We start from the raw sequence: 24,851 nt of genomic DNA on the forward strand, positions 1-24,851 counted from the left end.
GGTCGGAGCTGTTTGACAATGGAATATGCTGCCTTGGATTGTGATGCAGTCTCCTTCTTTAGAGGTTTTTAGACAGAGGCCGGATGGCCATTTCTTGGGGATGCTTTGATTGTGTGTTCCTGCATGGCAGGGGGTTGAACTGGATTACCCTTGAGATTTTTTCCAATTCTGTAATTCTATAATTCTATGTTATTTTAAAGAGAGAAAAGAAACATGTCTCAAGATAATTAAAATATCATATTTCATTAGCTGAAAAACCCAGTGCATTCTGGCCTCTGGGCACATTTCAGGCTTTCTTTAGTGGGGTATAAAAATCACAATAGTACAACACATAAATGCATTTCATCATATTACATGCAATAATTATTATATTTGCACATTTCTTATATAGGAGCCAACATGGTGTAGTGGTTTGGACTATTTCTGGAGACCAGGGTTTGAATTCTTGCTTGGCCATGGAAACCCATTTGGGTGACCTTAGGCAAATCACACTCTCTCAGCCACAGATGGTGGCAGTGGCAAACCTCTGAAGAAGCTTGCCAGGAAACCCCCACGATGGGTTCACCACAGGGTCACCATAAATCAGAAACGATGTGAAGCCACATAGCACCACCATGCATCACATTGCTTATATACTCTGTAATTAAAACTGCAACTGCAGAAATTTCTGAGCCATGGCCTCCAGATTTTTGTGGTTTTTAGTGAATGATGTTCACCTTTGGCTCATGGTATTTTAATTTATTGTTTTAAGTGAAGTGATGATTTTAGTGCTGTAATTTTAAATATTTTTTCTAAAAAAATAAAAGTAACATTATTTATGAATAACAGAACAAACTAATTTTCTAGTTAACTAATTGTCTAAAATGATAAATATCAATGAATGTAATGCTAACATTTCCATACTCTCTCTGGGATATGTTCTCTCATTCCCCTTGCCCAACTCCCCCTGAAAGACCCATAAGAATCTGTTTCAGTGTGCTTGTGATGTTCACTTTAGGGTAAGCAAACATGACACTTGTTTTTAATATGTCTGCCAAGAGATTTGTACTTTCTGCATACAGAGGATGTAAGCTCATTTAAATGTTTATAAGAATAGTTTTTTGTTGTGCAGACCTAATGAGCTGGCTGCCAGTCTAGGTATTCTTAGATAAATGAGACAGAATCTTAGAATCATAGTGTTGGAAAGGACTGTGAGGGCCATTTTTGTCCAACCATGAAATGCAGGAATAAACAACTAAAGATGGTCATCATGTTTAAAGACCTCCAAAAAAGAAGAGTCCAGCACCCCATGAGGCATCCTGTTCTTCTGGCTGCATCCACACTGCAGAACACAAGTTAGTAGGATTTAGAAAGAAATGTGTTGGCAACAAATATACAATGCCTCCTTGATATGGGCCTCCTTCTTCATAGAATCATAGAGTGGGAAGAGACCCAAGAGCCATCCAGTCCAACCCCCTGCATCGAGGAAGACATAGTCAAGGCAGTCCCGCCCAGTCCCTTGTTAAATAGCTCCAAAGAAGGAGACCCTATTGCTCTCTGAGGCATCATATTCCATTGTCAAACAGCTCTTAGCATCAAGAAGTTCTTCCTCATATTGAGGTAGAATATCTTTTTCTGTAGCTTGAGTCCATTGCTCCTTGCCCTAGTCTCTAGAGCAGCAGAAAACAAGCTTCCTCCATCCTCAGTATGGCATCCCTTCAAATATTTAAACATGACTATCATGACACCTCTTAACCTTTTCTTTTTCAGGCTAAACTTAACCAGCTCCCTAAGTTGCTCCTCATAGGGCATGGTTTCCAAACTTTTCACCATTTTGGTCGCCCTCCTCTGGTCATGCTCCAGCTTGTCCACATCTTTCTTTAATTGTTGCACCCAGATCTGTACACAGGTCTGTACACTAGGTAAGGCCTGACCAAGAATATAGTGCTACTATTATTTCCCTTGATCTAGATTCTACACACTATACTCCTATTGATGCAGCCTAGAGTCACATTGGCTTTCTTAGCTGCCACGTTATGTTGCTAACTCATGTTCAGCCTGTGGTCAACTAAGACTGCTAGGTCCCTTTCACATGTATTGCCCTCAAGCAAGGTGTCACCCATCCTATATTTGTGTATTTCATTTGTACTGCCCAAGTGTAGTATCCTACATTTCTCCCTATAGAAATATATGTTAGTTTTGTTCCCAGCTTTTTAATCTTTTAAGGTCATTTTGAATTCTGATCCTGTCCTCTGGGGTATTAGCTATTCTTCTTGAGTTAATGTCAGCTGCAAATTGGATAAACATGTCTATTCCATCATCCAACATGATAAAGATGTTGAATAGCATTGGGCCCAGGACAAAACCCTGTGGCACTCCAATATTCACTTCTCTGCAGTATGAGAAGGAGCCATTGTAGAGCTACCCTTTGAGTTTGGTCCATCTATTACAAATCCACCTAACAGTCACATTGTCTACCACATTTTCTTAGCTTTTTTGTAAGAATATCATGGGGATCTTGTCAAAGGCTTTAATGAAATCAAGATACACTACACCCCACAGTATTCCCTTCATTTACCATGTTTGTGAATCTTTCAAAAAAGAGATAAGATTGATCTGCTATGACTTGTTTTTGAAAAACCCATACTGACTTTTAGTAATTCATAAGTGCTTACAGAGAGTTTTCCCCTGTGCATTCACCATCCTCTTAAAATGCCCTTTAAGGGACTATAGAATAAAGATATTAGGTGACAGAGATGTATGTAGGTGTATTTTATGTATATGTATATTTATTTAATTATATCTGTTTTCCTAATATGGGACCTGAGGCAAATCACAAGACAGATTAAAACAAAAGACAGCTAAGAAAGTAATAACAAAGAGTCTAAACATCAATTAAGTGAGTTATCCTGTTAAAATGTTCCATTTAAAGCATTCTTAAAACATTTAGACTTATCACTGGGAATAAAACTATAGACATCTTTACATCTTTTCTCTCTGCACTTGTGTATATGCGACCTGCCGATGGAGAGCAACCCATCAAGCATCTGATTCAGGGGTTTTAAATCTGCAGGCGTTTATTCTGGAAGATATGTGTCAGTCTCTAAAGTGCAACAAAGCACTCAGAGCTGGTCCTGTGATAAAGGAGAATTAGCTGACAAAGGATCATGTCATGCAAGAGATGCTAAGGGCATGGTCAACAGTCTTTCACCCTCTCCCCAATTTTTCCTTCTGAGCTATCTCCTCCTATGTTCCCCTCTGTTAGAGGAACTCCTAAACTAGCTTGTTTTGTCAGGCTCTGGTGGAAAATAATATTCCATCATATTGGGAGTGGGATTCAACTGCCAGTTCTGGCAACTTCTGAGATGGACAGGAGGTGCCCTTTTTTTCTCCTTTATCACAGGCAGCAAAATTCTGCCTGGCCTTGACAACCTTTTGTTTTTTTCAGCCACAATTCAACACTCAAAGAACTGGTCAGTGGTTAACTGTCTTCGGTACAGTACAGTAACATCCAAAATCCACAAAACAGAGATACCGTTATTGTTGTTGTTGTTGTTTGCCTTCAAGTCATTTCTAACTTATGACGACCCTAAGGCAAACCTATCATGAGATTTTCCTGGCAACAATTGTTCAGAGGAGTTTTGCCATTGTCTTCCCCTGAGGCTGAAAGCACGTGTGTTTCATTACCAAGCTGGGAATCAAATCCTGGTCTCCAGAGTCACAGTCCTAAACTCAAACCACTATGCCACACCTTTATTAGGCTACCCAATATACACAAATGATATAAGCTGTCAAAGCTGCACTAGCTTCTTTATCAGGCAAAAGTGCTAAAAATCAAACAGCAGAAGGGGGGGATTGATGATGATGAAATCACAGCCCTACATTTTGTTGTTGTTCTCAGTTAAGTTGGTGTGAATTTTGGATTTTATTGTGCTTTGCTGTATGGCCAACACAGTTACCCTGGATATGTCTTTGGTACAGTTCTGCATTTCTTCTCCTGTCATCTTTTTTCTGTGGACATTATAGGAAGCCTAGTCCAAAAGGAGAAAAGAATGCACAAACAGAAGATGAATGGTATCTCTTATCATATAGCAACAGCCAGAGGAAGGGTTAATACAGAGTGGGAAAAGAGCATCTTCTTTTCTTCACTTGAACTTGCAGTCTGCTGGCTGTCTTTCCAAATGTTTAGCAGAGCATGGCAGGGATTCTCTGCTTCCAGCAATGGGACAATCTAGTTTGCCATTTACATCCTCACTTACCTCCCCTGCCCCCCTCTTCCAATTGCAGATTCAGGCAAGAGAAGAGAAAAGATTTAAAATCTAAGCAGGAGCAGATGTTTTGCATCAGGTTTAAAGTAAGGCTGCGGTAGCTACATTATCTTAATCCTCCAAGTAGAATATGTGCTCTGGGGCAAGTTCTTATTATTTCTGTTTAACTTTTCAGCCTTACTACTGTATACAAATGTTTGCTTCCTTTCTCTCCCCCCACCTTTTTCCCCCTTTAAAAAAAAATATCAGCTTGAAAACTCAGAGTCAAATGATGTGAATAAGTTCATGTTGACCCTGAGGGAAACATGAATAGAAGCTTAGAAGTAAACCAAAAGAGTGGATCATCTACATGGAAATTAGTCTGCCATTATAACTCTTTTGTGAATATTTTTGTACCAGGCAGTGCCACACATACAAAAACATATTCCTTTCTGATATGGCCACAATTTCCTCCCAAAACCACTTTTGTTTGTTTATTTTTGAGGAGATACTGTAGGAACATAGGAGTGCCATGGTAGATTTCACCAAAACCCCATGTAATACAGAAGTAAAACCAATTTAATCAGTAAGAGGAGGACAATCAGGATCAGAAAGATGTGTTGTTGTTGTTGTTGTTGTTGTTGTTGTTAATTCCTTTCCCTAGTTCAAGACTGAAGGCAGCTTAACAATTAAAGCAAATGTAGCAAAGCATTCACAACATACAAAAGTTTAAAATATAATTAAGCTAAAGAATTTAAACCTGTTTGTTTAAAAACATAAACCTTTTTATAAAGCAAATAAATAATTGCTCACATTATGGGAGGCCCATTTCCCCCTTTTCAGTCCTCAAAGGCCTGCCAAAGCAAAAAAGATCTGCACCTGCTTATCAAATGATATCAAAGAGGGTGCCAGTCTGGTCTCTTTGGGAAATGGGTTCCAGAGTCTGAGAGCAGCCACCAAGAAGGCCCTCTCCCATGGGAAGGTGGTGAGATGGAGAGAAGGGCCTCCCAAGAGGATCTCAAATCACAGGCAGCTTCATCAGGGAGAATGTGGTCAAATTCTCTTTTGAATATGATTCAAATATTTTCCACCACGCGTCATCCAAAAAAAATACTCTCACAGAACATCATGCAAAGATAATATTTCCAGGTAAAATAATTCTGATTAGATTCATAAAAATTATAAATTCTAATGTTTTTAAAGTGTGTCTGAAAGTGGATTCATTTCTAAAGAGTGATTTGAAAATTTAACATACTGTTTCAACATATGTCATTATAAACTAACCTAGAGAGTGCAGGCAGGGGTGGGTGAGGTGACATTTTAATTATGACAAACAGCACTGACAAGAGTGTTTCCTTTGTTGCTGTTGCTTTTCATGGGAAAGGTTTGTGCAGGAATACAAGCAACTGTCTCTAATCAGGAGACAGCTGACTGTCCATTTCTGCCTTTCATGCCATTTGAAATACAGCTTCCTGAGAGCTCATATATTACCTGTCACAAACACATGGCTTTCATTTTGCCTTTTCAGTTTCATAATATCAGCACTGCCAGCTGAATGGAGAAAATGAGCACCTTCTCATGGGGAAAAACAAAATAATGTCAGGAAAGTAAAAATAAAAAGGCAGAATGGAGACCTGTTCCAGATGTGTATAATTACAGGCAAGCTGAAGAAACTCCTAAAGTAGTGCCTTTTGGAGGTCATAATAATTAAAAAGCAGTACTGGGGAGGTTTTGACTCCCAGAATGTTAATTTCACCTGCATGGAAAGGTCAGTGGCAGATGTTCCACTGCAGAACCAACTCTGTCCATGAAGGGAACCATGAAATACATACAGCATCTTCAGGAAAAGCAATCACTTGCCATCATGCTAAGCAGCAAAGGCACAACCAAAAAGTCTTTTTCAATGGCTATTCCTAGACTCTGGAACTCCTTATTGAGAGAGGATTGGGTTCCCTGCCCCCTGCCTTTCTGTTCCTTTTCCATTGTCAGAAAAAGACATTTTGATTCAGACAGGGCTTTTACCTCAGTATTCTGCCAAATTTCTCATTCATCATCCTTCCATGTTTTGTATTCCCCCTCTCCCTCCTAGATCATGCATAAAAATACAGATGAGAAAAAAGAAAAATATAATTTCAGTTACATATACCAGCCTATGTGTTGGTTGTAGAAACTGGGGATATCATTTGCTTAAATGATTTACGAGGAAGGTGGGGATCAGAAAGTTGATTTTGCTACATTCTCAGTTGAATCACCTTTTCTTTTCAATTAATGCTAAATGGTTTCTTTTAACATCTTAATCTTCAAAATCCTGAAGTGGTCTTCTCTTGAAAAGGTCTTACCTGTTGGGTAATGGCTGCTTTTTTTTCTTAATTTTTTAAAATTGTATTTGCAATTTACTTATTTTTCCACAATGTTGTAATCAAAGCTTTTGTAACTTTTGTAATGTATTTTATTCTTAATAAGTCATTTTGAGCAACTCTTGGTGGAGAGGTAGGATTTAAAATAAAGGCATGAGAGTGCCCCTACTTCCAGGAATTTAATTGATTTTAAAAATCCCAGAATAAATTCCTTTGTTAGTCCTGACTAGAGTAGATCTGTTCAATCAGTAAGATTTACCTATGTGTTGACTCATTAATTAACAATAATAGGTCTATTCTAGATGGGACTAGACAGTAGAATGCCAATCCCCCATTATAGTCCTGATCGTTGTAGCAAAGTTCCTAAAATCGTGATGGAGTTCAGTGCTCTAAAACCAAAATATCCTTTTGTCTTTTAGGATGGAGATAGGTAATAACTTTTTTAATGGACTCAGTGTGCGTTCCTTACATATACTTGAGAGCCAGGCTCCTGAACTGAACTGACAGATGGGAGTCCCAGGGGACTGAATCATGGTTAAAGGAACAGCCAAGGGTTCATCTACACTGTAGAAATAATTCAGTTTGACACCAGTTTAAGTACTGTATCTCCATGCTGTGGAACCCTAAGGTTTATAGTTTTACATCTTTAGACTTCTCTGCTAAAGAGTGCTTATGCCTAAAAAAAAAACCCTACAAATTCCAGGATTATGTAGGATGGAGCCATGGCAGTTAAAGTGGTGTCAAATTGCATTATTGCTACAGTGTAGATGCACCCCACCACCACCACCGTGTAGTGGCTGGTGGAAAGGAAAGGGAGCGCGAGAAGCATAGCTGGTTAGCTTTCTATGGCAGAATGACAAAGGCATCCTCCCAGACCTCCCAGGGGGTAAGTAAGTGCTATTGCTATTGCCAGAGTGATACTAAAGCCACAGGTTTTTAAGTATAGTTACACAATTGTGAAATACAATGTAATAGGCAACAAGAAGATGAAAATTGTAAACCTGTCCATAAATCTTGAAAGAGCTGTGTTTTTCAAATGGCTTGCAGTTGTGAGGGCGTGTGTAGCAGTAAATGTAGTGTGCCATGAAACCATTATCTCTGTTCATGCCTCTGCTTTGATGTTGCATGCCTTCAAGTCATTTCCAATTTATGGTGACCCTAAGTGGAACCTATCATGGGGTTTTCTTGGCAAGATTTGTTCAAAGGGAGGTTTGCTTTTGCAGGGAGGCTGAGAGAACATGACTTGCCTGAGGTCACCTAGTGGGTTTCTATGGTTGAGTGGGGATTTGAACTCTGACCTCTAGGGTCTTAATCCAGGGCTCAAACCACTACTCCATGTTGGTTCCCCATTCTATTTCCTCTACTAAGGGAATGAAATTCATGAATATAGTCCCAGGTTAGATTGTTGGATGATGTACCCTAGAGTTTAATGTGGGACTCCTGGTAATGTGCTTCAAGACTTGCATGCTGGTGAAACAAAAATGAAGGGCATTTGCTGGTAAATGTCTGTTAAAGGTGCCCAAGGGTTGCTTTCTTGTTTGCCATTTCTGTTGGGAAACTTTGTGCACCAGGTGAGACAAGAAACCTGACATGTATGCAGAAACAACAAAAAGAGGAGCTGGCATCTTTGAGCAGATTAACGGAGTGAAACAATTAGGACTTGGCAAGAGTTCAGAATTGATGAAAGGGTTATAATACAAAGCAGACAGCGACTGTCTGCAACTGGATATGGAATAATGAGCAAATACAAAGGCCTTGGGGGAGGAGGAGAGGAACTAACAAGAAGCTTTCTGAAGGAAATAAGCACTTGAAAGAGACTAAACAATACTTCCTTTATGGTAGACATAGAAATTTTCTGCAGAGAGAAGGGCTATGTTCAACCATTCCTTACAGCAAATGTAAGATATAGGATGGTGGTTGTTTGCTTTTCAAATTGGTCATAGGGCCCAATATGCCTGGCATTAAAAGTGTTGCCAACACATTGTTCATGAGGCTTGATTGGCCCCGATCTGGTTTTTCTGTGGTGCTAAAAGGAGCTGAAAAGGAGCCATAGCCGCCAGCATCATGGCTTTTTGGTGCTCCTTTGGTGCTGTGTCATCTGGATGCAGCGCCAGAGGAGCACCGTGATGCTGCCCGCCATGCGATGGGGTGTGCAGTATCACACCCACATGGGGAGGTGTCGGGGCGTGCATCGTGCAGATGCTATGCCCCCACTCCACCCCGATGCCAGTCTTTAGCGCTGGTCTGTCAAGGCTATCTGACACTGAGAGACTGATCCAGTCAGTAGGTTTCTATGGCTGAGTAGGGATTCAGACCCTTGTCTGCATAGTCTCATTCTCAAAGCACTACATCATGCTGGCTGTATAGATCAGGATTATTTTATGCAAAATTCACACATAGTTCTTTTGCATACAAAACAGAATTTTCTTAATTGAAAATAAGATAAGAATAAGTCCACAGTGTTCCATGTACTTACTCTAAGGAGGACTACCATTGGATTTAGCCCAATGAGTGTCATCCAATGGCAGCGGCTGCCTCCTGGGGCTTATCCCTACCCCCCAAATAGTTGCAGTACCTTGGATAACTCAGAGGTAATGCAGACCGGCACTTTGTGCTGGCCTGACTGCATTCTAGGGGTGAAGAAAGGCTGAGCTTTTACATGCTTGAAGAAGCCTTTCTTCCTCCCCCTAGGAGGCATCTTGGCACGTGCCCATTTACACAGGGCATGCCATGATGACGTCCCTCATGTGCAGCACCCAAACAGCGCTGAGCACAAGGGGCATCATAACACTGCACCATGGCATTTATGGTGCCCCTTCTATGGTGCAAAAAGAAGCCCCTCTGGGCTTTGCTCCGTGCACAGGCTGCGCCATGTGGTTGCTGCAGCCTGTTTCTGGGGCTCGAAGGGACGGCATTGAGCTGCCCATCTGTTGAGCCCCTCAGACTAAATAAATGACCTACTGACAGAGGAGCTACCAGCTACCACAGGTATTAGCTCAACTTCATACTGGGCACCATAATTAAAGTAATGTCTCCTAGGGATGAGTCGGGGTCAAGCCAAAACATTCTGCAACTGAACAGACAGTTTCACCTTCATTCACCTAAATCAGAGAGCAGAGAATCCAAAGCTGGGCAGTGTATTTTGCTGCTTGAGACAATAGATCCCACAAGCATGTTTCCCTATCCGTAGCAGGGAAAATATAATAGCTGATAATGTGTAGCTCATTTATGATACCATAGATTGGTTGCCCAAGGCAACTGCCTCACTTCAGTGCCTAGTGATAGAATCATCCCTGTCATGCCTTCATATCTTTGTCAGTCACACCAAAGGTTTTAATCAGGTGTTCACTTTCAGATTGCATCAGATTGACTCAGAAACTTGTAATTCTCTTCAGTGCAGCAGGCTTTGATGACTTTGAAGATAATATTGCTGCCATTTTTTTAGAGTAAAGAAAAAAAGGTCTCTGCAGTTATCTCATTTGCTTGAATTTTGTCTTTGGTTTTGCTTTGCAGGTTTTTGGCATGACCTAGGAATATGCTGAGCAGTGGCAGAAGGCCATAACTTTTGCAGATGCTCTGATTTTCTGGAGATTGGTCTCTGATGTTTACAAAAATGTTTACTTAGCACGCTGATGAGGTCTTCTTGTTCATTGCCTAATGCATTAGCGTTATTGCAATGAAGTTTTACCCTAAAATGATTTGCTGGCAAATCATATTTGTAATTATCTTTTTATGTGGCTACTAATATTTAATGGGAAATTTAAGTGTAATGATTTATATATTTTTTTGTATGTAAGAATCACTGGGGAGGCATAAGATGCTGCTGGCGCTACCATTAAGCCTGTGAATAAAGAGCATCCTAGGTCAATTGCCTCCAATGCACTTAGTGAATGGCAGTCTGCAAATGGGGATAGAAAAGATCAAATATAGACAGAAAAGACCTTGATCCCAAATTCAAGGGTAAATTGAGGGAACTAATGCAATCTCTCATTTGGGGAGCTGACAGGACATAGAAATTAGATTTCCTCAGTTTTTGAAAGAAAGCTAAAAATACAGGCAACCAAAAGGGAAGAACATACATAACAATACATCAACAAGATCATTAATTTAGCAGAAAAAGAAACTCACTGATTACAGCTCTTAGTATATTATAGATAAGCTTATGAGTCAATTAGAGTATACCAGCCTAAGAAGAAGCCTGCTAATTACTGTGAAAATGTAGATGTGTAAATTATGTAGCTGAATCATAGTCTGAAAAAATGTATCTGTATTTGATTGGGATATAAGCAGAAGTTCAGAGGGCTGCCATATAAGTAATAAATGGAAACAAATATGGCATTATGTTTTATGGTATTCTTGATTGCTGCACATGTTCAGAAAGCTTGGATAGCCTCTTGACCTCCAGCCCGCCACTCGGTCCCTGCGAGGAGGTGCTGGCGGCAGCGGCAGAGAGGGGGCCTCTGGCACTGCACCTCGGCCTACTCTCCGCCGCCTCCACCGCCTTGGAAAGGCCAGGTGGCGGCCTGGAGGCCAAGAGGCCTCCAGCCCACCACCTGGCCCTTGCACGAAGGTGCTGGCGGTGGCAGTGGAGAGGAGGCCTCTGGCGCTGATCCTCCGCCTCCTCTTCGCTGCCACTGCCAGTGCCGGGGGAAAGGCTGGGTGCTGCTCCTGGAGGCCTCTTGGCCTCTAGGGGCAGCACCCGGCCTTTCCCCTGGCGGTGGCGGATCAGCGCCACAGGCCTCCTCTCTGCCGCCGCCTCTCTGCAAGGGCCGGGTGGTGGGCTGGAGGCCTCTTGGCCTCCAGCCCGCCACTCGGCCCCTGTGCAGAGGTGCTGGCGGTGGCGGAGAGGAGACCGAGGAGGCCTCAGGCGCTCGTCCTCCACCTCTTCACCGCCACCACCACCGCCAGCAGCTCCGCACAGGGGCCGAGTGGCGGGCTGGAGGCCAAGAAGCCTCCAGCCCACCACCTGGCCCTTGCATGGAGGTGCTGGCAGCGGCAGCGGAGAGAAGGCCTCTGGCGCTGATCCTCGGGCTCCTCTCCACCGCCACTGCCAGGGTGAAAGGCCGGGTGCTGTTCTTGGAGTCCTCTTGGCCTCCAGGGGCAGCACCTGGCCTTTTCCCTGGCTGTGGAGGAGAGAAGAGTGAGGCAGCAGCGGACCAGCACCAGAGGCCTCCTCGGCCCCGCCGCAGAAGGGCCGGGTGGGGGTGTTGGGGGCCCCTTGGCCTCCAGCCCACCACTTGGCCCCTGCGCGGAGCTGCTGGCGGCAGCGGTGGTGGAGAGGAGGTGGAGGACGAGCACCTGAGGCCTCCTCGGCCTCCTCCCCGCCACCACCAGCACCTCTGCACAGGGGCCGAGTGGCAGGCTGGAGGCCAAGAGGCCTCCAGCCCACCACCCGGCCCTTGCATGAAGGTGCTGGCAGCGCTGTCGGAGAGGAGGCCGAGGAGGCCTCTTGCGCTGGTCCTCCGCCTCCTCTCCACTGCTGCTGCCGCTACCTCCATGCAAGGGCCGGGTGGCAGGCTAAAGGCTTCTTGGCCTCCAAAACCTCCACCCGGCCTTTCCCCCGGCTGTGGCCGAGGTGGCAGTGGTGGCAGCGGCAGTGAAGCAGTTCCATGGCGCCGGCAAGAAAAAGGTAAGTAGGGAGGGAGGGAGGGAGGGAGGGAGGGAGGGAAGAAAAGAGTTGGGGAGGAGGGGAGGGGAGGGAAGTTGTCCCCAATGGCAGCATGCGTGCACAAGCATCGCCATTGGGGACAATTCCCGGATTTGCCATGCGCGTATGCTCAAATCCGCGCATGGCAAATCCGCGTATAAGGAGGGCCGACTGTACATTTATGTTTACATAGTCATGAATGCAATGTAGGACATCAGCCATTATTTTTTACATAGTAATGGAGCACAACATGGGTGAGTGGGGAGAGCTACAGAGAACATCTGATGTGGCCTTTTGTCAGCTGAAACATTATACAGTCAGCCCTTCTTATACATGGATTTGTTATACACGGATTCAAGCATACACAGTTTGAAAATGTTCAAAAAAAGTATAAATTTCAAATATCAAACCTTGATTTTCCATTTTTTAATAAGGGACACCATTTTGCTCTGTCATTATATTTAATGTGACTTGAGCATCCACGGATTTTGTTATCCACAGGGGATCTTGGAACCAAACCCCGGCATATAATAAGAGTCCACTGAATAGCCATTGTCCCATAAGATGCACAGTCTATGATGTCCTCTAGAACTGTGGAGAATATAACAAGATATTCTTTTTTTCCATCTTGAAAGAAATTTGTAACTGTCAAGAGACTTTGGGACTCCTTTAAAAATACTGTACAATTTGCTATTCATCTGTTTAACAAATTGGGTGATTAATTGAAGAGTTGGGTGATTAATCAGACATCCCTGTCCTTGTGAATCACAGGGGAGAGTTCTTGCTAAGTACAGTATCTTCCCTATGAAAGTGTGCTCCGCAACTGGAAGATTGGAGGGCCTGTCCTACCATTAGGCAGATTGAAACTTCAGGTAGCAATGTTGAGGAGGGCAGGAAGTTATTAGAGTAGAGAAAGCTATTATTCTAAGCCACGTGGCCAGTAAGGTAATCTGCTGCCTCCTGTCAACAGTGCTAAAGAAAGATTTAGCAGTTGGTTGCACAAAGAATAGGAGTGGGCACCATCTTGTTCATTGCTTTATTCTTTGCAAATGCCTTGAGCTGGCCCTGGAAAGTTGGATTTAGAGAAAGAGAAATTCAAAGTGAATTTGGGAGTTGCCCCTCAGGTAAAACATCTAATGAAGGTTGAAATATAAAGAGTTTTGATCAGGCTAGGAAATTGGGATTTTTTTTTACAGCAGATGGGTTCAGCTGAAGAGGAGTGTGCCCTTAATGCTAATGCCCAGCTCCAACTTTGTCATTTTTGCAAGAATCACAAACTTGTTCTATAAAAGGATCATTTCATCTAGGGATGTGATTTCAAAACCCTTTGCATATCTAAATTGTGTTAGATCATTCAACAAACTCCACATCCTTATAATATAAACGGCAGTCAGAACAAATCAATTCCAAATTTGCTTGTGAGGATTCTTTCACATGGCTAAGCTATATCCAACTGAAGAAGGCAATAATTTAATATTCTTTACATCAGCTCTGTGGAACCTGTAGCCTTTCAGGCATTGCTGAATGTCATTTCTTTTCAGACTGTGGTGAGAGATGGTGAGAGCAGAGCTTGGAAAGATTACTTTCTGGAGCTGCAGTTCCATGCTCAGCATTCTGTTAGTGACACATGTGCATATAAATCCAACATATGCTTGCATATATCTTCTTTTGGTCATTACAGAGGTTGGTGTTTTCTTCCCTTTTCCACAATGACCAAAGCTCTCCATGTCACTGTAATAGTCTGTAATCTGCACACATTCATTGGCTGGTGGAGAGTGGGGGTGATCAAAGAAGTGTCCTCATAGCCAGAAGCAGATTGATTGTTACATCCACCAAGATCTCTGAAAGACCCCAGTAGATCTTGACAGATGGTGTCAACACTCTGTGTCTGGCTATGGGAACATAGCCAGATGCTTCTTCAATCCCCTTCCTTGCTCTCTGCCAGACAGTGAATGGTTATGTGTGTGTGTGTGGGGGGGGGGTGCTGTCACAGTGAAGTGATGAGTTCTGAGCGTGGTGAGAGGTAAGCCACAATGGAGTTTTGTATATGTAGGATCTCAGCCGCTGGGGAATTCCAGGTGTTGTAATCCAAAACAAACAAACAAACAGAAAAACTTACCTTCTCTAAGCTCGGGTTTGGAATTCATTGGGAGGCCCACAGCCTTGCCTCACATGATCATAGGGTAGCCAAACCACAGGACTTGGACCGTATTCTCCAGTCCTCAGGCTGAGGGTGAGGAATCTCAGGGTGAAAGAGTTGTGTTTGAGAATAAGAAAATTCATAAGCCAATAGCATATAGCTGTTTTTATTTGAACATTATACTCTGTGCAGGTGTGGTTGATGCTTAACCTAACATGACTAATGATATTACTAGGGCTGCCCCTTGTAACTTCATTCTTGTCACAAGAATGTGATAGCATAAGGGAATAATCCTTAGGTTGCAGGGTTAATCCTTACTTGACAACCCTCATGGCCATATAATCCATATTAGGTGCCTCTCCCCATGCCCCCAACAACTGAGGACATCTGGGAACCTTCAATATTTTGGCATGTTTTGTGAGTAAAAACCCTCGCTCGTGCCTTCTCACTTATGGTGGTAGGACTCTGGGAGGCCCTCCATAGAGAGACCTGTGTTAACTCTTTAAGGTAGAGACACATTAGATTCTGTCAAGCCTTTTTTACAGCATTGGAAAACCAACCCATTACTATCACAGGTGATATTGCTTGTAATGCTTTATTTCTTAACTCTGCACAGTTATTCATATGATGGAAAGGTGACCTTTAAAAGAGAGGGTGCTTGTGTGCAGGGCCAGTCCTGCCATTAAGCAGATAGAGGCACTGATTTCATGTAGTAGATGCTAGTAGATGGCGTCAAAATATGGGAGGAGAGTGTTGTGTGGTCCATGGCTGGTTATGTGCCCCTAGTTTGCTGCCTTCATAAATTATCAGTTCTGTTAATAGTGTTGAAGAAAGATTAAACTGTCATACCAGTCAGCCTTTGTGTAGGGAATGTGAGGGGGTACCAACATTTTATTTGCTTCGGGCAGCAAAATATATTGGACCAACTCTCGCTCTCGCTCTCTAACACACACACATACACACACAGAAATTGTCTTTAATACTGACTTTCTGCAAGAATTTGTTTTGTAAACCAGCTTCATAAATTCTTCCATAAGCATCCAGTTTGCAGTTTGACATGTGCTGAAAAATACCCCAAAGCTGGGTTGTACCAGATGACTTGGTTATTCTCTGTCTTTTCAAGAATTTTTTTATCAGTCCCCAGTTGACAATAGCTTGTAGAACTAACATTAATCAACAGTTCTTGAGTCAGTTAATGGGGATCGTATCAGTCCCTCTTCCCTTAGAAAATTTAAGAAAGGACATTGACAAAACTGGAGCTTGGAACAAGAAGGAAGAGCAAGTTGGAAAGAGGAAACCAAGGAAACAAAGCCCTGTGAGGCACATTTGGAAGAGAAGCTTAAGAAGAGACATGGTAGCTACCTTCAAAAGTCTGAAAATCTTTCATGCAGAGTTCTTTGTTGTTTCAGAAGACAGGACTAGAAACTGCTGGTAAGAACTGTGGAGAAGTAGATTTCAAGTGAAATTAGGACAAGCTCTGAATGGCAAGAGGTGCTTGATAGCAATGAAACACACTGCCTTGTAACATGATAGACTCCTTCACTGGACATAATTAAGCCCAGGTTGGATAGCCATCTCACATGGGTGCTTCCATGCTGCACTGTAGCTCCTACATTAAGTTACGAGTTAAACAAGGTGATATGCCACGTTCTGGACCCTTCCAAATCTAAAAAGACACGATTTTAGAATAGAAATAAAAGTCAAGAAAATGCCACATTTTGCCCCTTTTTCATCACTAACTGCCAAGGTGTCTTGAAGTATTTACTTAATGTTACTCATTATCTCCTTGACAAAGAATGCTTTGGTGCTGTTTTCTTCTCAGTGCAGCATCTGATTTGTACTCAGCATGCAGCCAACAACTGAAGATTAAAAGCTACATTAAATTAATTTACTTTTCACACCTTTCTCTGAATGTTTACCTTCAGGGCAGGAATGAGGGCTCTGTGATTATACGTTAGATGTCAGAAATGTTAGCTTCTACTTCCACAGCAGTCTGCAAAAATTACAGCATATTTTCTGTATGCATGATAATACTGCATGGCCATCACTGGTATAGGAGAACTTACACCATTATTTGAACCTTAATCATTCTACATATTAGACCAGACTTTACCTTCTCTTTCTTCACTTTGCCTAGAAGCAAAACTAATGAAGATTAGTGTTGGGATCCCTTCCATGAAACTGTTACTATTGTTGTTTGGCAACTCTTATGAATGAGAGGCCTCCAAGAGACTCACTTATCATCCTTGGATCCTGGAAACTCAGGGCTCTGACTTTCTTGATTAAGTCTATCCACCTTACTGTTGTCTTCCTCTTTTCCTACTGCCTCCCACTTTTTTGTCTTTTCCAATGACTCATGTTGTCTCGTGATATGGCCAAAGTACATTAGCCTCAGTTTGGTCATGTGAACATCTAGGGAGAGTTCAGGCCTGCCCTAGGACCCATTTATTGGTCATTTTGACAATCCATAGAACTCTCTTTCAGCAGCACATTTACAATGAGTTAGTTCTCTTTTTGTCAGCTTTCTTTGCTGTCCACCTTTCACAACCATACAAACCATGCGGATAAACTTGTTAATTTATCATCTACTGGACAGAGCTTGAATTTTAGCCAAGGCTCAACAAAAATTCCTCTTCTGAGATAATAAGTTAGGAAATTTTAGAACAGCACTACTCAAAATGGTGGTCCATGAACTGGTGCCAGTCCTTCTGAAGAATTTTCAAGGAAGAAAGAAATAGTTATAGCCAATGTGTACAAATATGGTACTGGTCGCTGGCGCATTGGGGAAAAGCTCTCAGGTCACCCACATCAGATAGCTTAGGAAGCATTGCCTTATAATATGCAGATATGTGCTCCTAAAGCTTGCAATGCTGGCAGAGTGGGACAGCTTCTTCAGGCAGCAATTCTCAAATACTGCCATGAAAAGGCATCAAGTTGTTATTTTAATTCTTAGTGTATTTTTACTGCCATGTAAGAAGAGATACACTTGGGAGGTTGTCTTTTTCTAAAATCAAAATAATGGATTGGTCAGGGTTGCTATGTGCTTTGATTCAGGCAACAAAATACCTTAGACCAGCTGTGAAATTTGTTTAATGGTTCTAGCATTTTCTTCCACTGGGGAATTCCCTATGTTTGCAAAGTGTTCTAAAAATATTATTTTTTTAATATGCCAAAATCTTGGTAAAAGTAAAAGTTTTCCCTTGACATGAATGTCTAGTTGTAACTGACTATAGGGTGCTCTGTTACTGAGCCAAAGAACCACCGTTGTCCAAAGATGACTCCGTGGTCTTGTGGGCACCTCCTCAGAATGCTGTTACCTTCCCACCAAAGTGGTAGATATTTGTCTATTTGCATTTTTGGGGGGGTTGAACTGCTAGGTTGGCAGAAGCTAGGACTAGTGGTGAGAGCTCATCTCATCATGCGGCACTTGGGCCTCAAACTGCCAACCTTCTGACCTTATGATCATCAGAATTGGCATCTTAACCACTAAGCCACCAGATCCCTGGTAAAATCTTGGTAGTCACTACTTATTGATGCTTGGAGATTGTGACAATTAAGTAGCCAAGACAAATATATGCATATGTACACATGCACACACACACTAACTAGTAGCCATTGTGATGGCAAGGGATGAATTTTTTATACATTTTATTTATTTTGTGAAGGGGAGGGGTGAGAGGAAGGGGAGTGGAAGCAGATGGTCAGAGAAAGTGGGAGTTTTCCAACAAATTTGAGGGGAATGAGATTGTGGAAAGCTGCCTATTTAAGTGCACTCAAAGTTCTCCAAGTTGTGACCTAGCAAGTATAGTCATTGGCTAAAAGTCTCCACTCCACCCGTGTTAACTCATGACATGTGACGTGATATGTTAGCAAGAGCATATTAGCATTGGCATTTTGTTTTAATACAGTTGGATATCCACAGTTTGAATATATTGAAAAAAAGTACAAATTCCAAATATCAAACCTTGATTTTGCCATTTTATGTAAGGGACATCATTTTACTATGCCATTGTATTTAATGAGACTTGTGCATCCTTGGATTTTGATATCCAAACCCCAGCATATAACAAGGGACCATTTTATTAAATGCAAAATAAGCTTCTGTTGTAAATGAGTTTATTCAAGGGATCCTTCTACTAGTTCTAGAATGCTTTTTGAAAGGAAAAAGAAAGTATGAAATCGCAGGCCTTTTCACACTACACAGTTATAGTGTTATGATTCCTTATGGAATCCTAATATTTTCAGTTTAGTGAGAGGCATTTAGAATTCTCAGACAGAGAGAGTTTGCACGCCTCACCAAACTACATAATCCAGAATTCCAGAGGATGCAGCCATAGCAGGTAAAGCAGAATCATAGTGTTATAATTGTACAGTGTGAAAGGGTCCCATATTATTTGTGGCCCAGCTTGGCTCTTGATGAGGACCCTTAGTGATAGGTACAGTGCGTCCTCGCCTTACGCGGAGGATCCGTTCCGGATCCCTCCGCGTAAGGCGAATTCCGCCTATGCTCGGGCCCCATTGGAAACAATGGGGCTTGTGCGCGGCGGAGCGGGCACGTGTGGGACGCAACGGGCGCGCGTGCCCATTCAATTGAATGGGACGTGCTGCCCCTTCCACCCCGCGCGCACACCGCGGCTTGAGCGCGTACGCTCAAGTCCGCGTATGGCGCACCCACGTATGGCGCGGGCACACTGTATGTGGACCACGACAGCCACATTGAAATGCTTTAGGAAGCCCTGTGCAGTAAAGGGTAAACTTACATATTGTGAAAAATCGATTTTATGCTCCATTGATTCCCCACCACCACCACCACCTCAAAGGTTATCATGAGGAGGGAAAATCCACATCACAGCACATGGGGGCCAGGTTTAAATTTCCCTTTGCCAGCTTAACTGTCCCTTGACTCAATTTGCTAGATAGAAATATTAGAAGAAAATTCCCATTGGTGCCTGAGTTCTGAGGTTTTGACTCCTGTAACTTAATCTCTCCTATTCTGTTATTCTGTTAATTCTGTAAAAGTAGTATCGATGCAATTTGCATTGCTAAATCCTCAATAAACATATACCTCTAACAATAAATAGTAATGGTGCAAGTGAGCATTTTGTTGTGTGTTGTACCACAAAAACATCCTATCTAAAGGTGGTGTACTCTTGACCTCTTATTGATTTGGATGGCATCAAAAGGCAGCATACGTTGCTAAAAATCCCTTCAAGGGAGCACTTTGGAGTGTCTGCCCTCCTTCGAGAATAGCTGGAATGTCCACACATTTTATTTCTCTTGCCAAGGTCACAACCAATGAGGATGACAAGACAATTCATCCTTGAGCGAGACAGACATCAGCAGCAAGAGCACATACTGTGTTCATTTCCAAAGCCTTTTGGAAACTTATGCCCTCCTGCTGTGTCTCAGCAGCAAAGGTCAGTGTGAATTTGGTGCTTCCTGGGAAATGAGCTTGACAGTAAGAGCAGCAAAAAGTTCCGTCTCTCCCTCCCTCTATATATGAGACTTAATGTTTCAACAAGGTTCAATGAAAATAGGCTTTGTTCCAGCTTGTTCCTTAAATGTTTTAGTTGAATTGGAAAAGAGTAGAATATTTATGTTTAGAATCATAGAATCGTAGAGTTGGAAGAGACCACAAGGGCCATCCAGTCCAATCCCCTGCCATGCAGGAAATCTCAATCAAAGCATCTTAATCTTCCAACTGTACAGATTATAACAACTGTTTCTGCAGATAATTCAATACCTATGGATAGTAGTCATGGTCATGATAGCTAAAAACAGAACCTCCAGCCTTACAAACATGGTGAAATCCTAGAGCAAGCACCAGGGGTTGCCTTGCTCCATCAGGAGCTCTTGGTGAGAATAATCTGATGACATATTTGGGGAATGTTGGACTGGAATGACCATTGAACTCACAGAAAAAGGCTGTTACAACACAGAGAATGTTTTGACACTGATTGAGCGCCTGGTAGTCCATGTTACTGACAACATTTAGAATCCAGTACTTCCCAGTTTTATCAAACCGGTTTACAGTTACATCTGTATTTGGAAACTGGTTTAATTTCCAACTAAAACCTGAAATGAAATTATGATTATTATTTTTCCTGGTTTATAATCCACAATTAAATCTCAGTTTTCCAGTTCAGAGGTAACAAGAAACTGTGGTTTGATAAACACCAGAAGCAATTAATTTCAGAGTAAGAGCAAAAGGAGTGAAGAGAAGTAAGCTACTGTGTTCAAAGCTGGGTTCTGTTGTGATCTAATGAGTACACAGAACATTCTTGAAATCAGAATCTGTTAACAAATCAAGGCATTACATTCATTTTTCCCCTTAAGTTACCTAAGTAGAATGTCAAAAACTGTGTTTCTGCCTGGGAATTGCAGCCTACAGCTAAAAGAGTAATCCTTTAAATCACTATGAACCTTACAATGTTAATGTAGCATTTTGGATTTTTTTAAAAAAGTATAGATTCCTACTTGTGAGCAATTTGCTAGTTCTCTAATAAAATATGGTATGCATTTTGAAGAGACTTTGAATGAACATGTTTTTATAATACAAAAGAGGAATATATACATGGAGAAGAATTAGAAGTAGGTACTGAATTTCTAACTAAGATGTGTGTAGCTGTTTCCAAACTGTCTTGAATTATTCACATGTATGTTTTCTTTATACAGTTGGAATTATCCAGCACAGCAATCCTTCATCAGATCCGGAGGGATCAAGTCACAGACACATGCCGAGTCAATAGCATGTCCAGCAGGAAGCGTCGTGTGCTGACACCCAATGACCTCAAACATTTGGTGGTTGATGAGGCTCATGAATTGATATATTGCTATGTCCCCAAAGTGGCCTGTACAAATTGGAAGAGAGTTATGATGGTCTTGACTGGGAGGGGAAAATACAGTGATCCAATGGAGATACCAGCTAATGAAGCCCATGTCTCTTCAAACCTGAAGACACTCAACCAGTACAGCATCCCAGAGATCAACCATCGCTTGAAAAACTACATGAAATTTCTCTTTGTCCGTGAGCCTTTTGAGAGACTGGTGTCAGCCTATCGAAACAAATTCACCCAGAAATACAACACTTCCTTTCACAAGAGATATGGTACCAAAATAATCAAACGCCAAAGGAAAAATGCAACCCAGGAGGCTCTTCATAAAGGTGATGATGTGAAATTTGAGGAGTTTGTGGCTTATCTCATAGACCCGCACACCCAAAGGGAAGAGCCATTCAATGAACACTGGCAAACTGTTTATTCTCTGTGTCATCCTTGCCACATCCATTATGACCTCATAGGGAAATACGAGACACTCGAAGAGGATTCCAACTATATCCTTCAACTTGCGGGAGTAGGAAACTATCTCAAGTTTCCCACCTATGCAAAGTCTACAAGAACTACTGATGAAATGACTACAGAGTTCTTCCAGAACATCAGCTCAGAACACCAAACACAGCTGTACGAAGTCTACAAACTTGATTTTTTAATGTTCAATTATTCCATGCCAAGCTATGTGAAATTGGAATGAGGTGTGGAGAGCTGGAGAGAAAGTGGGTAGGGTGGGTGGGGAATGAAACCTGTTTTATTTAAGATTTTTATTTGTCACACTTACTGATGAAGAATGGGTTATTTTGTAAGTTAATATTTTCTTTTTGAATGATGCTGCGAGCAGCATAGTTGGAAATTTATTATTTAAATTGTTGATAAGAAAGGACAACTCTGTTTGCAGAGTAAGGAAAACTGCAGTGACTAGAAGTGCTACACTGTTATTTTTTTTGTGGGGGGGGGGGGGATATGTTCTTAATGTCCTGATGAATTTCTTTCCTTTTGCATTCTTCACTAGTCCTAGCCTTTATGTTATTTATGCTTATTTAAGGACATAGTAGATTCCTTGTTAGAAGCTGAAATATGACACTGTGTGGACAAAGACAAAGTTTCCTGTGCTCTCCTTGCTAGAATTTGCTTCTTTTCCTAATGTTCCTTTATGACTAACATTTATCCCAAGTGATAAATGATTCAGATAGAGTAGAAAAAATTGACAGAGGGCTGGATTAAAGTTACCCAGTGAATACACCCATCCCTAAATTCTAAATGCCAACCTTGAAATTTGCTCCATAACAAAGAACAATCTGGAGTTGGGAATTGCTTTTCTGTGAGGTAATTGGTAGCAAAGCATCATGAGTTGTAGCACATTTTTAAAGGAGCTGAATTTCAAAGAGTTTAATAGAAAGTGCGCAGCAGGAGGTGGCTCCCTGTGTCCTTGGAACAGAGGTTCTTAATGTTTGATTGTTTTGAACATCAGCTCCCAGAAGTCCAAGCTAGCATGGCCAATCATCAGGTTGAAGAAGCTAAAGTCCAAAAAGACTGATAACCACATGCTCTTGGAGACCTGTACAAATAGACACCCTACAGTGAAGCATTTGTGTTGCCGATGCTGGTATCAATTACTTTGAAAGAGAAGGATATTATGAAACTGTTGTCCTTCCAGCCTTGGAAAGCAAAAGTACGCACACTTCCCAATGTCTGTGAATGAAAGAAATGTGAATGTATCTTGCAGAGAGAAACATCTTTAAAACTTCACTTTGCTTGACATGTTGTTCATAATTTTTTTTAAAAAAAAATCTTTGCACTTGACATTTCCTTCTTTGACATCAAGGTGAATGTGTGACAATGGATGCATTACCCTTATAAATAGCAGCAGCCAGTAGTAATGTTATTCAGGACTTGAGTGTGTAAATTTATTGACTTGTAAGAGTGGTCAAAGGATTCTGAAGAAATTAATTTAAAGGGAGACCCCAGTTAATTGTGCAGCAGACTTTTAAAACATATATATTTTTAATTTTTTTTTAAAAAAAATAAACAGTTTTAAAGTACTTAAATGATGGAGAGAGCAAGCATCATTTTAGGAAGAAGCATCACTTCCTTCTCACACAGAGGACTACAGAGAGTCAAACTATATGCTACATAGAACAGAACTAAAGATTTGTCTTTTCAGAATCTGTAACAAACAGCTTCATTTATATACCGCTTGACATTGAACTAACTGTGTCTAAGCGGTTTACAATTGTAAGTTAATTCACAGTATTCACATCCCAAATGTGGATTCAGGCCAGCATAGGTATGGGAGGTTTAAACTCTCATCTCTTTCTTTAGCTAAAAATGAGGGGGCACATGGTGGGAGAGTTAAAAAATGAAAATAATTCCATTGGTGCCAATGGTTTGTTGCTGATGATTTACTTTCTGCCATGTGAGGGGAGGGGAGTAATAATTTAAATGAAAACAAGATTCTAGGGAAGTTTACACTCCCCTTGAAAACACTGATCCTGATCCTTACAAACTTTAGGCAGCTTTTTAAATAAAGGATCTTTGATTTCATTCTATGTTTGAAACACAGCATATAGTTTGACTCCATGGCAGTGCCTGCACATGAGGTGGATGAATCCCCTAAAAAGATTTTAGATTCTGGGCTTTACTGAGTTACAGAGGGCCTCTTTAGATGGTAATGTATATTACTTCTCTTTCTTCAAAACATGGTAATCCTAATCCTGCTGTATTCTTCTAATTCTGCTGTGTGGGGCAAAGTACCTTCTTGATGCTGCCATTGCTATGAAACATTTGAACAATGTGGCTCTTCTTCAGAACAGTTCTTTTATTAATATGCAAGTACCTGCAGACTTAATCAGTTGATCAATTAAAATCATATCAAGTCTTAACTTTCTAAATTGGATGACAATCCCCATTATTATTATAATCGTTATAAGCAGCCCAGCGTGCTCAAAATGATTAGTGATTTTGATTTTCCAGCTGAGCAGCCTGATCCAAAACATGAAGGGAGTTAGTGCATTTCATTGTGCCATGCTGAGGATAACAGCAGGAGAATGTTTTCAGACAGTTATAATCACATCTGATCAGGTTTCAGAAATGTGTACAGCAAACAATTCTCACTTGATTCAGTCATGATTTGGTGGTGGACTTATATGTGGCAAATATACATAGAACATCAGTTGCCCTAGGAATGCAGGCCCTGGGGCACTTCCACATTATAAAGATATATGGTGAGGATTCCACTTTCATTGTCATGTCTCCATCCTATGGAATTGAAGTTTGCATTTTAAGGAATATTTAGACTTCTGGGCCAGACAGCTGTAGTGCCTCACAAAACTGAAACCCCCAGGATTCCATGGGATACAGCCATGATAGTTAAAGTGGAAGCATTTTGCTTTGTGTATAATGTGAAAGATCCAGATTTCCTTGTGAAGTCCAAATGATGTGCTAATACTATCTCCCAAATATATATCAAACCAGCCCAGGATTGAAGCCAGCACTGATTTCACAAGTGACTTTGTAGAAAGAGCAGAGTTATCCAATCTAACCCTCAATGGATGCTTGACCTATATGCTAAAAGCAGAGAATGCCTCAGAAGCCTCTGCACTTTCAGTGAGACCTCCTGTGGAGTGTCCCAGCACTTCTGTGAGGGAA

The 24,851-nt window shown here is 41.6% G+C and overlaps 1 protein-coding gene across 3 annotated transcripts in view; it reads left to right on the forward strand.

Annotated features, from left to right (window-relative positions):
• CHST11 (carbohydrate sulfotransferase 11) overlaps positions 1-21,911 on the forward strand; it is a 241,179-nt gene extending 219,268 nt beyond the window's left edge. For 2 of the 3 annotated variants that reach the window (XM_089528016.1, XM_089528017.1), the window contains exon 3: positions 21,046-21,911. In XM_089528016.1, coding sequence (XP_089384142.1) covers positions 21,046-21,900 — 855 coding nt within the window. In that variant the 3' untranslated portion in view covers positions 21,901-21,911. Of the gene's footprint in view, positions 1-19,655; positions 19,788-21,045 lie in introns of all 3 variants that reach the window. The other variant, XM_089528018.1, reaches the window with a different exon arrangement.
• Positions 21,912-24,851: the final 2,940 nt, after the last annotated feature.

Source organism: Sceloporus occidentalis, unplaced genomic scaffold (genome assembly GCF_023333645.1).
Source record: "Sceloporus occidentalis isolate IW3139 unplaced genomic scaffold, rSceOcc1.0.p SCAF_5, whole genome shotgun sequence".
Classification (NCBI taxonomy): Eukaryota; Metazoa; Chordata; class Lepidosauria; order Squamata; family Phrynosomatidae; genus Sceloporus; species Sceloporus occidentalis.